Genomic DNA, 15,744 nt, shown 5'->3' with positions numbered 1-15,744 from the left:
ATGATTACTGGTTTGCAAAAATATTTTTAACCCAAATAGGTGAAATGACATAATCTCCCACAGCATACCAGACTGCATCTCACGACACAGTGACTGATAGTGGAACTTGCTGTTTAGTGCATCTCCTGAGGCATTGGGGAGTGAGTATCACACACGGCCATACTATCTGGCATCAGTTACACCTGCATATGTGCAGACCTGTCTATATGACTCAGGCAGGGCTTGGGAGAATGTGATATGGTCATCTAAGACCAAAATGGAGTTATTTGGCATCAACTGAAGAGACAAGGCTGCGGAGCTGGCGCTGAGCGCCGGGACGGACAAGCTTCACAGTGTCTTGGCTGAATGAGCAGGTATCGAACACCTCGGTCTCCTTGAACGTATCCTCGCTCATCCATGCGGACTGGACACTTAATGGGCGGCCGAGGGTGGAGTCGGCTCTCTTGGTTGCTTTGTTGGGTCTGCTCTTGTCTATGGCAAGGCTCCCTCCACCCCAGCAGACGATGGCGGGGAACACCGTTTTTTTTGTTGTTTTACTTTTGTGGCTGTGTGTAGAAGTGACTGGTTGCATCCGCTCTGCTCTTTTAATGTCTTTAATGTCCTTTGTGTTCTTTGATGTTTGTGTGCTATGGCTATGAGGTTGTTTTTTTTGCTTGGCCTCAGTCTGGACCCCCTCTCCAGGGGCCCAGGCTTAGACTGATTTTATTTTTTCTCATCCTCTCCAATCCCCGTCGTTTACCTGTTTCTCACCTTTTTTGTAAGGGCCGTCAGAAGTTGGCAGACCCGTCAGCGATCCTGTTCTGTCTCCCTGTAATGTTAATCTGCTCTTGAATGGGATTGTGAGGAAAATCTTAATTTCCCCTCGGGGATTATTAAAGTATTTCTTAATCTGATTTCTGATTCTGATTCAACTGGACATGTTTCAGAAAAATGCTGACTAAGACTTCCAGCAACAGAGTACTGATGCAATGTACTGCAATATCAATACATCCTACATGAAAGGTGTCCTCTGCAGGTTCAAGTCGCCATGAGCGCTCGTAGTTGTCACCAACCTCCATCAGAAGGGGCAGCAAAGCACTTTGATATGATGGCGTTCAGTGGCTGTCTGCAGCTGGAGCACATGTCAGGGCTATTAGCGCTGATGTCTGCGGGATGCAAATTTGCTGTAAATGGCTGACACTCTATAGCCTCTCTAACCCTTTATGTTATTGTCATTTTATCGCCTCCGTCTCTCACTTGTTCTCTCTGTCGTCCTCTTGTTCCGCAGGAGCGCGCCGAGCGAGCTTTGGGTTGCTCAGCGGAGGATCTGAAGTCTCTTTTCTACTGCGAGCTGTGTGACAAGCAGTACCTGCGACACCAGGAGTTTGACAACCACATCAACTCCTACGACCACGCGCACAAGCAGGTACATGACGCGACACTCCTGCAACCAGAGGGTGTTTCCTGTGATCTCTCTCGCGAGCCACGCCGCAGCATATCATCCCTTACAAGTGCACACACTCAGCGGATTTCAATTTCAATCAGCAGAAACTAATAAGAAAAGGAGAGATGATGTGCTATGAAGAGCAATTAATATTTGATGTGAGCAGGAGGAATAGATTTGGGTACTTGAACATCAGCAGGAAGCACATGGCCTCAGGAAGAAGTCTTATGAGTGCTGGCGACATTACTGATGAAGAATGGGGCTTCGGGCAAAAAATTACATCGACGTACTTTAGAGGGGTGGACGGGCATTTCCAGTGGGTGAGGTGGTGTTGGGAAGAGGAGTTATTTAATCAAGTTACATGTTCACAGGTTGAAATCCTAAATGTGGTGCAATCTTTGAAGGACAGGATGTATCCACATGGTTACCAAATTGGAACAAATTAGGGAACATTCTTGCACCTCAGCAGTGCTAGGTAAATAAACAGAACACTCAGCCCCCACACTTTGACATGTCGAGGCCACTTGTTCAGTACCAACACTCAAACCTCCTCTACCTGAAGTGAAGTGCTTTGAAAACCACTCCAACAATAACTCTAAATCTAAAAAAAACTTAGCTAAACTAAAACTTATACCATAGCACAAAAACACTCAAATTAGGTTTGATATAAATGCTAGTATAAGTAAAATTACCTTGTAATATCTCTCACCCCCAAAAATATTATTGGATGAATGTTGCTGATAATAAACAAACCCATAACATGTTTTGAATATATTGAAATTTGAATACATTGGGATAGCCTCCAGCACCCCCACGACCCCGAGAGTGTCATACAGTAGAAATGAATGGATGTATGGATAATAATAATAATAATAATAATAATAATAATAACAAATAATGTCAATGATAAATAAAATAAAAGTTATGCTCCTACAGAAAGACCACGTAAGATTGAAATAATACTAAATAAATTACACAAAATGCAGAATAAATACTACATATATATATATATATATATACATACATACATACATACATACATACATACATACATACATACATACATACATATATATATATATATATATATATACATACATATACATACATATACATACATATATAAACATATATATACATATACATATATACATATATATAGATATAGATATACATGTATATAGATATACATATATATAGATATACATATACATATACTCATCACAATATTAAACGTGGAAAAAAAAAAGAAATAAAATATCTGAACTCACAATCTGTAGCAATCATTCGAGGTTCCGGCGTTGGCCGACATGGTCTCAAAAGATGTAGCTTCTCTTTAAATAGCCTTCTTGAAAATGGCCGTGCAAATATATGTGTTGTCTTGTCTAATCATAAAAGATGCAGACGAGGCGTGTTGGCTGAGTTCTTAAAGTTTACTCCACAAGGTGCTCATCAAAAACATCCCAGTTCTTATGTTACCGAGCTCATAACTTGGACTTTAGACTTAGACAAACTTTAATGATCCACAAGGGAAATGGTTCCACACAGTAGCTCAGTTACAAATGATGGAAAAGATAACATCACAATATATGTCTGCCTGAGGCCATCTAGAAGGCCTTACTGACAACAACTCGTGATCTGATTGGCTATCACAACTGTCTATCAACTGTATGTGTCCGTTCACTGACAGTGCACAGATGCCTGCATTGTTGATTCTGAAGGCTTCGAGCAGATTTGGTACAGCATGGCAACATAAGCTAGCTGAATTCTGATTGGATAAAAACTCTATAACCTAAAAACACCAGCACTGGAAGGAGCATAATATGACATGAAGAGAATATGAATACGTTTAGATATTTAGGGAATGAAAATAAAAAATTATGTTTTATCTTTAATTATGATCATGATTTCTGGTTATGTTAGGCCAGCAGAGAAGCCCTTGGTGGCCTTGACGGCACACCACTGGTTGCATTATTACAAACCCCGTTTCCATATGAGTTGGGAAATTGTGTTAGATGTAAATATAAACGGAATACAATGATTTGCAAATCCTTTTCAACCCATATTCAATTGTATGCACTACAAAGACAAGATATTTGATGTTCAAACTCATAAACTTTTTTTTTTTTTTTGCAAATAATAATTAACTTAGAATTTCATGGCTGCAACACGTGCCAAAGTAGTTGGGAAAGGGCATGTTCACCACTGTGTTACATGGTCTTTCCTTTTAACAACACTCAGTAAACGTTTGGGAACTGAGGAGACACATTTTTTAAGGTTGAGAAAAGTTTTTCTTAAACTGTTCAACAATTTGCTCACGCATTTGTTGACAAAGTGGTGACCCTCGCCCCATCCTTGTTTGTGAATGACTGAGCATTTCATGGAATCTACTTTTATACCCAATCATGGCACCCACCTGCTCCCAATTTGCCTGTTCACCTGTGGGATGTTCCAAATAAGTGTTTGATGAGCATTCCTCAACGTTATCAGTATTTATTGCCACCTTTCCCAACTTCTTTTGTCACGTGTTGCTGGCATCAAATTCTAAAGTTAATGATTATTTGCAAAAAAAAAAAAAATGTTTATCATTTTGAACATCAAATATGTTGTCTTTGTAGCATATTCAACTGAATATGGGTTGAAAATGATTTGCAAATCATTGTATTTCGTTTATATTTACATCTAACACAATTTCCCAACTCATATGGAAACGGGGTTTGTAGATAGATAACGTTTAAAAATATATATAATTGCATGCGGTACATGTCTTTTTTTTCCTGTCAAAATAAAAAAAAGAAAGAAAGATAAAGTACTTTATTGATGCATATTATTTCCAGGATTTCACGGGCCATTCAAAATGATGTGGCGAGCCAGATCTGGCCCCCGGACCTTGAGTTTGACACCTGTGGTATATACTCTAAAACAGTGGTTCTTAACCTGGGTTCGATCGAACCCTAGGGGTTCGGTGAGTCGGCCTCAGGGGTTTGGTGGAGCAACTCATAGTGTAAATGTCACGACTGGGACTGTGGCGTGGATTGTTCTCCCGAGGTGCAAGTGATTTGGACCAGACATGGCGTGAAGGTGAATACATGATTTATTTTAACACTATATATCAAAAAGGAACAAACGAAAAGCGCGCACAATGGCGGAGGTACAAAACTAGGCTATTGAAAACAAAACTTGCACATAGGCAGAAACTGTGAACAATTAAACAAAAACACTAACTGTGGCATTAATAAACAAAAAAACTTACTTGGCATGGACTATGAAGTGCGCAGAGGTAAGAGTGTGACAGGGGTATGAATCCGGATGTCGCCAGAAAGACAAACTGAAAACAATGAACTTAAATACTACAGACATGATTAACGAAAACAGGTGCGTGACTCAAAACGTGAAACAGGTGCGTGACGTTACAGGTGAAAACTAATGGTTGCTATGGTGACACACAAACAAAAGTGCACAAAAAGTCCAAAAACAAAACCAAACATGACTAAAACAAAACATAATCACACAGACATGACAGTAAATAAAAACTTCTTCCTATCGGTGTATTATGGATACCCCCAAAGAATGTTCCCTCTAATTTTCCATCTGATTTGCAGGTGTGTAATTTGTCGTGAGTTCATTCACTGTGTTGGTTTTGTTCTTTGAACAAGGTGATGTTCATGCACGGTTCATTTTGTGTAAAAAAAAAAAAAAACATATAACTTTGTGTTGAATTTAAAAAAAACAAAAACATTTGATTTTTCACTAAAGGAGGGTTTGGTGGATGCACATATGAAACTGGTGGGGTTTCGGTACTTCCAACAACCACTGCTCTAAAACTAACGTTATTAGTTATTAGTTATTACCACATACACTTGTTTTATTCCTGTGTAGACAAGTGAGGGCATTAGGAAAAGGCCTAGCAGCAGGTTCCCTCCCGTGCTTTTATTTCCACCCTGGACTAACAAGCTGAAAGTTGTGCACTTAGCACACTTTCCTACAGCTTTATGTTGTCACGTATAATAAACGTACACACGTGCACCTCAGCCTCTCTTAACCCAGCCAAGCTGCCTCCTACGTCCATGACGCCCACACCGGGCCATGAAAGGAACATTAAATAAGACCGTTCCCTCACTCTCGTTGTTCTCTGAAAATGAATTGAAGCAACTGCAGGCCAATGTTAATGCTTTGTTTTAGCCAGCGGCAGGCACATGAAACAAGCTGCATGAGGCACTGAGCTGACAGTAGCCACTGGCGCTGGGAGAACACACACAAACACACACACGCGTACACACGCACGCACACAAACTGGCATGCATGCTCGGTGCCGAGCAAGCAGACAGCAGATGAAATTCCAGCTGAAGACAGCTTCCCTGCAGGAGTATTGGCTTCGCAGGATGGAGGCTGATTGCATTTGCTCTGTCTCCTTTCCTTACCATCGATTCCGGGTTAAACATGTCTGAAGAGAACCCTTCTTAGCCTTTTCTGCTGATGGCTGAAATTGCTCATTACGACAAAAAAATGCCCTCATTTAAATGAAGAGTAATTAAGCCATTAGCATGGACGTGTCCTTCAAGAGGACGTGAACCACCAAACAGCCTGAAGCGCTTCACATCTGACAGGCTATCGATCCAGGGGGGATTGCGCTTGACAGCACACTTCAAGACAGACATATTGGAGAGCATGAGGGGGCATGACATCAGCTTTAAAGACAAAAGAGTCTTTAAAGCAGGAAATGTCTCTTCAGTGGCTGGGACTTGACTTTTTAAGAGGGAACAATCACTTGGCTGCTGGCAATGTTCCCTCTAATTTTTCATGTGTGTGAGCAAACGCAAAAACTCCCTGAGCATTCAGTGGAGCCCATGTGAGCAACATCAGACGTGCACACTGTGGCTACACCAGCAGCACACCTGTCCCAAACCTGACTAAATAACAAGTTCAATCTCCATCCACCCATCCATTTTCTACCGCTTGTCCCTTTCGGGGTCGCTGGAGCCTATCTCAGCTGCATTCGGGCGGAAGGCAGTGTACACCCTGGACAAGTCCCCACCTCATCGCAGGGTCAACACAGATTGACAGACAACATTCTCTTATTATTAAAATCAAATGACAGCAATCATTTCCATTTGTAATATAAGTGTTTAGGCCCACTTACAATGACAACAACAAAAAATATTGTTTTTCATGAAGTGTGTACTTGTATTGTTTGTCTGGGTGGAGGTCCTGCTTTGGAAATAATTTGTACCCCTTTCAGACATTGCATTTAGTTCCTATTAAAACATTCACATGTTGCACAATGAGATGTAAGCAGAGGATCATGTACACAATCCTGCAACTTCCTGTTTGTAAAAAATATATTTTATTTAATATACTAACAGCATTTCATGATTAATATTTATAAATTAAGATTCCTATTAAATGACACTAGAATAAGCACACGTTTGATTGGTAAATCATAGATAGTGTAACGACCTGGAATGACACTTTGTGTGGTGTAGGAGTTGTCCGACTTTTTGTGTGGCTGTAAACGCATCACTGGCTAAGTGCCATATGTGCATGTGTTGGCGCAAGTGAGAAAGAGCGAGCGGCTGCTGTTGATATAACAAAGTTGCTTTTGGTCTGGTTTGTACTGCAGAAAATGACCACTTTTGCTAGATATAATTTTTTTTTTTACTAATGTTTTGGTGATGTGTTTATGGCCGACAATAAAGAGTTTTGCTCAGTAAAGTGATCGATGGAATTCATGTCCTCAAAGCGTCTCGACAGACGTTACAATATTTGAACAATGATGACGAAAATTGTTTTCTCTGTCGTGTCCGTCTGTCGAAAATTGTTATGCGCTTATTTTTTTATTTGATTTTGTGCGCAGCATAGATTTGCCGTGCACAGGCACTTGAGCAGTGCGCAATTGCACAGGCGCGCACCTTAGAGGGAACGTTGGCTGCTGGCACCATTCCTGCAGGAAAGCTACTCTGATCAGGTCTTCCTCCTCTTTTCTTCATGGATCTGTCTTCACTGCTTCATTTTGTCTGCCCCTGCAGTGCTTGAATATGATTCATATTACTCTCAAAACCAATACACAACACACAGATATGATCACATGGCACAAGCGCACTCCTCTACAATGAGATACTCACTGGACACTTCATTAGGTATAGGTTTGCAAAAAGACAATGGAATGTATCCTCCATAATTCTTGACCTGGTGTGGGTCTGGTTTTAGCATCAAGGGTTGGAATCGGGGGTTGAATCACCAAAATGATTCCCGAGCTCGGCCATCTCTGCTGCTCACTGCTCCGCTCACCTCCCAGGGGGTGGATCAAATGCAGAGGGTAATTTCACCACACCTAGTGTGTGTGTGACTATCATTGGTACTTTAACTTTAATTATAGGCATTGTCATTGTTCAATATTGACTCTCAAATCTCCTATCCTTGAACAAAAGGCCTGTCAGAACAGCCAAATTCCTCTAGAAACCGTGTGCAAATTCTGAAATGACACACTGCTAAATGTTTCTGTTCTTGCATGAATAGAATAGAATAGAATAGAATAGAATAGAATAGAAAGTACTTTATTTATCCCTGGGGGAAATTCAGCACCACAGTTGGCTCACTGTCAGGTTCACACACTGATGACATCTATTAAACAGACGAGAAGCAAGGAATCACGCAGAGACAGTGTTCAATTTGGCTCAATGAGGAGACACGTGTTTTGGGCTGTATTTGGGCTGTATTCTAGTTACAGATCCAAACTACGCTCTAAAAGTCCAGCCCGCATGCTTCCTCTATTTATTTGGGAGGTCCCTGTTTACATCACTGAAGCTGTCGCTGAGGGAAGGGGGTAATCTCGACAACTCCATTTAGACACAATATATGATTATGCAAAAATTCTAATGTGTTGACGCTGGTGATATCGCCTTGTCTCTGCTCTGTCTGCGTCACGGCGGTGTTCGGCCTTGGCAGTCAGCAGGCCGTTCCTGGACACAAACACTGATACCAGACTGGCTTGCAATCTTTTGGATTGCCAGCTTTGCACAGACAAAGAAAATTACCCCTTCAGCACAATTGACAATAATTATAGCAACGGCCCTTAAGCATAAAAGTTGTGTGATAATATATACATAGTTATTCTAACACTCACAATAAACAATAAACACTTAGGTATTTTTTACATGTGAATAATATAAATACCGTCTATTATACAGCATTATTCACATGTTAATAATACAAATACAGTCTATTATACATTTAAGTACAGTCAAAAATGAACATATGCATTATACAGTCTGATGGCTGTCAGTATAGTCGAAATAGTCTCTCAAAATAACAATATGCAATATGGTAATGTGCAATATTTTTTGAGTATGAGGGAGTATTTTTGAGGGACTATTTGTATGACTATCATGAATTTTAGGTTCATTTATTTGTATTGCACTGATGGATAACCCCATGATGACAACGACAATAAAGGGAGTCTATAATGCCCTCCCAATTTTTTTTTGACGATAATCCATCCATCCATTAATAACAACTATTTAATATTTAAATATTACTTTTTTAATATTTTTTTTTTATCATCATTAATTATCCTAAATGAATTATGAATTTGTTTCAATAACAGTGAAATAATCCTGTTTGATTAAATCAAAACTATTAGACAAAAAAATATACTCTAATAACTCTAATCATCAAAAATAAATAATTAATTTATTGAAAATAATTTTATATAATGTTGATTGACACTGTCAGAGCGAGAATACACACATTGATCGTATTATACTGTAAAGTGGTGTTTTTTCCATAGGACAAGAAGGCTGAAAAAGACCTCTGCCTTAATCTCAATTTCTATCTGCAAATCGGCAGATAATATGATATAGTTTTTATCAATATGGTCAAAAACATATTACAGCATTGACCCAAATGTAAAACAATATAATTTTCACTAGAAATACATCTGACAAAGAAGGACTGTCTTATATTCGAGGTTTAGAGATTTATAAAACATACAAGTTACAATATGTCATTGAACTTTAAAAGTATGACATTTGTTTACAGTCAACCTGTGCAAGAAACAGAAATACAAAATGGCAGGGTTACAGGACAGGGAGTAGATGGATCGTCACATCGGTCGCCGCCCGATAAAAGATTGGAAAATGAAAACATGAGAAGGGAGACAAAAAGTAACTCCCACTGTGGGGGGCATAGTGTGGGCTAGGAAAAAACTTCAGCAAACTTAAGCACACAATACGACATACAACTCAAGACTTGCAACACGGGGTGTCAGCTCTGTGTCGGAATGCTACACTGTGGGTGGAAGCAGCGAAGGCGTAAGATGGGGGAAGGACGTGCGTGTGTTTGTAGTGTCGGTGGATCCGTGTGTGTCCCTAAGCCTGAGACATCACTTTGTCGAGCATCACACACTCCGTGCCAATTTCTACAAAGTGTTGTCACGATATCATCAGGTTGCTACGGAGACCACCGTTATATTAGTTCAAACAAAAGTCAAAATCAACAGGTGTGTATGAGGAAAGGGGGGAGGAATTGCAGAGCGTCTCACTGCAGCGAACTCCTGGATAAGTTTTTTTTCCAGCAGGGCCTTATCCGAGGGCCAGCATGGAGAGACATAATTTTGCCTTGCAGAGCGGAAAGCTTCTCCGAGATATCATCCAGCTTTCAATTTAGTTCAGAAATCGCCACTGCCTGAATGCCTTCAGCCCTGCCTATCCCATCAATTACTGGCAGCTTCTGGATTTTTTGAACACCTGCCCTCATCTTCCAAAACACCAGAGCAACGCTCAATCCACTCAGCAGATCATCGTTATCATATATATATATATATATATATATATATATATATATATATATATATATATATATACATATATATATACATATATACATATCTATATATACACATATTTTTATACACATATATATATGTATATACACACACAAATATATATATATATATATATATATACACACACACATATATATATATATATTTGTGTGTGTATATATATATACACACACACACACGCACACACACACACACATATATATATATATATATATATATATATATATATATATATATATATATATATATATATATATATATATATATATATATATATATATATATACATATACATATATATATATATATATTTGTGTGTGTATATATATACATATATATACACACACACACACACACACACATACATATATATATATATGCATATATATATATATATATATATATATATATATATATATATATATATATATATATATATATATATGCAAACCAGCTGATATAATTTTGATCAACACTGTCAGAGAGATATTACTGAATTAATCCAAATATAATTAAAAAAAAAGTTTCCTTAAAAATAAATTTGACAAATAATGTTCATCTTATATTTAGGATCCAGAGGTTTACAAATGCAACGCAGCTGATAATGTGATATAATTATGATCAACACTGTCAAAGAGATACTGTAGCATTGACCCAAATATAAAACAGTATTTTTCCATAAAAGTCTTACTAAGAATGGCCATCTAACATTTAGAGTTTAAAGATTTACACATGTAAATCAGCAGTTAATATCATATAATTTTGATATCACCACATTGACAAAAATACAGGTATAAGATAATATTTATATTCATGGTCCAAACAACTTGTCCCCAAGTGAGTCAAAGCATTTATTTCTGTCCCTCACAAGTTAGTAACCTGGAAAGCTAAAAACGTTGATATGCTTTTATGTTGAAATCTGGGATTGAATGTGAAACAGGTCTTTAAAACGAGGTGGAATCTTATGTTCAAGGCTGTCCTATACTCGGGACAATATGGCCTTCAACACCACCAAGCATGAAAAAACTATGCTCTGTGTCTTTGTTGTTTAGTGACCAGGATTAGGCAGAAATCTTAGAATCAGTTTAATTAAAAATGCCAATGAACAATTTGATTTTTGAGTCAAAATTGAATCGTTCCTTTCAACATATGGTACAGTGTGTCTTGTCTTAAATCAACCTCCATGAACTATGAAGTATAGCCTGTCAAGTCTGAAGTAGCTGCTATTCTTAGCTATCATTGAATGTACAGTACATTCTATCATAACAACAACATGACTGGAAATTGTTGGTCACTTCTCTGGGACTGATTTTGTGTGTGTGCACTGCACGTGCTCAGTGAGTATGTGCGCAACAGCCAGGAAAGCCGAGCATTTTATCACAATTTGTATTAAATTGTTTTTGTACTGTAATTGTGAGAAATATAGACATTTTTTGCTCTGTTCTTCTAAAACACTCTTGGTAACAGTGGTGCAGTGAGTGATCTTACATGTATTGTCATTTTGAGACTGTGACAAACAGCAGCTTTAACAAGATCAGGGGCCTCATGTATTAAGCATGTGTAGGGACAAAAGAAAACTGGCGCACGCCCCTTTTTTACAGAAAGGTTGAGATGTATGAAAAGTGAAATGAACGTGGAAACTTCATGCTTCACGTACGCATATTTCTACATGCTGCTGATGGTTTGGTGACACAGGGGACAGTGTGGCGCAGTTGGGAGAGTGGCCGTGCCAGCAACCTGAGGGTTCCTGGTTCGATCCCCAGCTTCTACCAACCTAGTCACGTCCGTTGAGTCTTTGACCAAGACACTTCACCCTTGCTCCCGATGGGTCGTGGTTAGTGCCTTGCATGGCAGCTACCGCCATCAGCGCGTGAATGTGTGTGTGAATGGGTGAATGTGGAAATACCGGTAGTGTCAAAACGCATTGAGTATTGACGGAGATATATATATATATATATATATATATCTACATATATACATATTTAAGAGTTATTTCTTTTAGTCATATTTGTAATAGCTATTGGTTACCAGTTGTACTCTTTCTATTTTTTCTCCATCTCGTGTCCGCAAGTGCATTGTGAGTTACCTTGACTTTAGGAATGTGAGGAGGAGAGATACTCCTTTTTCCTTTCTCATCCTGTCTCATGCTAAAGTAGAACAATAGACATGTGTATTCGTTCTGAAGGGTGGGGGCTATTGGCATATTGAAGAAGAGAACGCTTCCGTAATTCTGCCAGATCAACTTGGCTACGCAATTGAATGTGTTGTTCTAGGCTGGTCTCTTCAAAGCTTTGAAAATAAATGACAAAATGCCTATTCTGTACTGGTGATAATTCAAACTCAGCTTATATGTCATCGAAAGAATTTGGGATTGACCAGTAACTTAAATTCCCTTGGAGGAACATCTGGTCCTAGCGCGACAGTACCTTGAAGGTAGAAAAGCGCTGTACAAGTATAACCCATAAACCACAGAGGTGGTCGTTGGGGCTTTGCCAACATTTGATTTTAACATTGTAAAAAGATCAAGGCAAATACACAAAATTCACGTGTGGTCAAAGCATTTAATGCTTCATATTCATATTCGTAAGGATGTCTATTAATTTATCGAAGCGATCGTTTTGCCACCTGTGACTGTCACAATGTGTTCCTGTGACTCCAGCACAGTTCGGCCAGTCGAGCGAAACATTGCAGCACATTAATTGCACTGGACACGGTGGAGGAATGGCCCGACTTTGAGTCACGTGGCTGCTACCGCAACAAGCTCTCCTGGGTTGTAATAATAAATTGAGTAATCAAGCAAGAGTCGAAGTGTCACGACCATAATTGGACTCTGAACACAGGCGCAGGATTTCAGGACCAGTTCTTTATTATGACAAGGTAAGTGGTCCAAAATGGGAGAAACAAAACAGGCTATCAAAACAGATCTAACCAGACCATTAAACTTACACAATTATTAACAAACTCAAAACGCTCCAGCGACGCTGGGAAAAAGCGGCTAAGAACCAAAACTACCAAGTACAACAAAAGGCGCTCCAACGGAGGCGATACTAGGAAGCTAATCTTACAAACCAAAACTCTCCCTTGGATCCAAAAGGTACACAAAACCGTGGCTATGGCTGTGGACAAGACTGTGGCAACAAAACGCTGGAGGTACGCACATGGAGAAACGAAACACTCTGGCACAGGACAGAAGGAGGACGAGACTTTTAAGCATGGGGGAACAGGTGAAATCAATCAGGACAAATAATGACACACGAGGAAGGGAAGGTGGTCCGAAACGAGAGAGAGAGTTAGCTTTTCAAAATAAAACAGGAAGTGACAAGACAACCTGAAACCAGACAAGACTTCACCCAGTCTTTTGTATCTTTTTTGATATGCTGGTATGTTTAAATTTAAAATCTTTCAAACCAAATATTACATATTTTTCACATGAAACTCTAATCTGGCTGTGAGCAGGCTACTGTATGAACACAATTTGTTGTAAGTTATTATATTTATATTGGAGTAATCAGAGTCATCCGCCTCTTCTAAAGTTTTAAGTATCATTGCAGCAGCTATCTTTTCAAATGAGGGTGAATACTACTTTCTTGCACTGCTAGCACTTTCTCACACCACTACTCAACTCTCTTTTGTTCGCTGGAAACGCCAGCAAATAGCACCTTGGCGGTGGTTTCTGAAGCACCCTGGCGGTGGATTCTGATTGGGCAGAGTGTGGGATCTCAGGCACATGGCTAATTTATATATGATTTGCGTATTTTAATGAGGGCATGGGCAGGGAGTGGCCAGCTGTACGCCAACATTGATTGGGATGTAAAAAATAATTGTGCTTGAATTAATGCGTGCGCAAACTTTAATACATCTGAAACTGTTTGTGAGTACGCTGTTTTCTGGATTTGAGCGTACGCCATTTTTTTGTAGAAAACCAACACAATTTTCATTACATGAGGACCCAGGTGAGTGCTCTACTACAGTGTTGTTCAACCTTTTTTGAGCCAAGGCGCATTTTTTTCATAGAAAACACACCACCAGCAGAAATCATTAAGAAATTAAACTATGTGGACAGTAAAAAGTTGTTGTCGCAATTGTTGGATATGACTTTAAACCATGACCAAGCATGCATCACTATAGCTCTTGTCTCAAAGTAGGTGTACTGTCACCACCTATCACATCACACCTTGACTTATTTTGAGTTTTTTGCTGTTTTCCTGTGTGTAGTGTTTTAGTTATTGTCTTGCGTTCCTATTTTGGTGGCTTTTTCTCTTTTTTTGGTATTTTCCTGTAGCAGTTTCATGTCTTCCTTTGAGCGCTATTCCCCGCACCTGCTTTGTTTTAGCAATCAAGACTATTTCAGTTGTTTTTACCCTTCTTTGTGGGGACATTGTTGATTGTCATGTCATGTTCGGATGTACATTGTCTTTGCTCCGCAGTAAGTCTTTGCTGTCGTTCAGCATTCTGTTTTTGTTTACTTTGTAGCCAGTTCAGTTTTAGTCTTGTTTAGCCTTGTTTAGTTTAGCTCTTATCTCACAGTAGGTGTACTGTCACGAACTGTCACATCACACCGTTACTTATTATGAGTTTTTTGGTTGTGCTCCTGTGCATAGTGTTTTAGTTCTTGTCTTGCCCTCCTATTTTGGTGGCTTTTCCTGTTTTTTGGTATTTCCCTGTTGCAGTTTCATGTCTTTCTTTGAGCGCTATTCCCCGCACCTGCTTTGTTTTAGCAATCAAGAATATTTAAGTTGTTGCCATCTTTTTTTGTGTGGACATTGTTGATTGTCATGTCATGTACGGATGTAATTTATGGACGCCGTCTCTGCTCCACACGCTGTAAGTTTTTGCTGTCGTCCAGCAGTCTGTTTTTGTTTACTTTGTAGCCAGTTCAGTTTTAGTTTTGTTCTATATAGCCATCGCTAAGCTTTGATACCTTTTCTTAGGGGCAGTCACCTTTTTGCTTATTTTTGGTTTAGGCACTAGATACCTTTTTACCTTCACACTGCCTCCCGCTGTCGCCTGCATATTGTGATCACGACAAACCATCGCCGTCTCACACGACGTGTTTCCGACATCTACAAAGCAATTAGCTACCGGCTTCCACCTACTGATATGGTATGGTATAACATGGTTACTCTGCCGAGCTCTAGACAGCACCGACACTCAACAATGGCACATTATGTGCGGATTAAAATTACTGGTTTGCAAAAAATATTTTTAACCCAAATAGGTGAAATGACATCATCTCCCACGGCACACCAGACTGTACCTCTGCTCTACTGAGTGGCATTTGTTATCTTTGCAAAGCCATAATTGTTTACGTATATATAGAAAGTGCTTATCTCTTACCGTCTTCTGAGAGCTGAAAGTGGGATGCTGCTAATGAAGGATAATGTAAAAAGACAAGTGCTCGTATATAAAACGTAGCAGAGATTATCTTGACGCCTGTCATCTCCTGTATTAGAACTAGGTGTGTGTGTGTGTGTGTGTG

General features: G+C 39.2%; 1 protein-coding gene across 2 annotated transcripts in view; it reads left to right on the top strand.

The window, feature by feature from the left end:
• znf804b (zinc finger protein 804B) overlaps positions 1 to 15,744 on the top strand; it is a 140,370-nt gene that overhangs the window by 107,226 nt on the left and 17,400 nt on the right. For both annotated transcript variants that reach the window (XM_061954632.2, XM_061954624.2), the window contains exon 3: positions 1,268 to 1,405. In XM_061954632.2, the coding sequence (XP_061810616.2) occupies positions 1,268 to 1,405 (138 nt within the window). The remainder of the gene's footprint in view (positions 1 to 1,267; positions 1,406 to 15,744) is intronic.

Source organism: Nerophis lumbriciformis, linkage group LG04 (assembly GCF_033978685.3).
Source record: "Nerophis lumbriciformis linkage group LG04, RoL_Nlum_v2.1, whole genome shotgun sequence".
Classification (NCBI taxonomy): Eukaryota; Metazoa; Chordata; class Actinopteri; order Syngnathiformes; family Syngnathidae; genus Nerophis; species Nerophis lumbriciformis.
The sequence above is the reverse complement of the archived record's forward strand: the minus strand, read 5'-3'. Positions and strand labels throughout refer to the sequence as shown.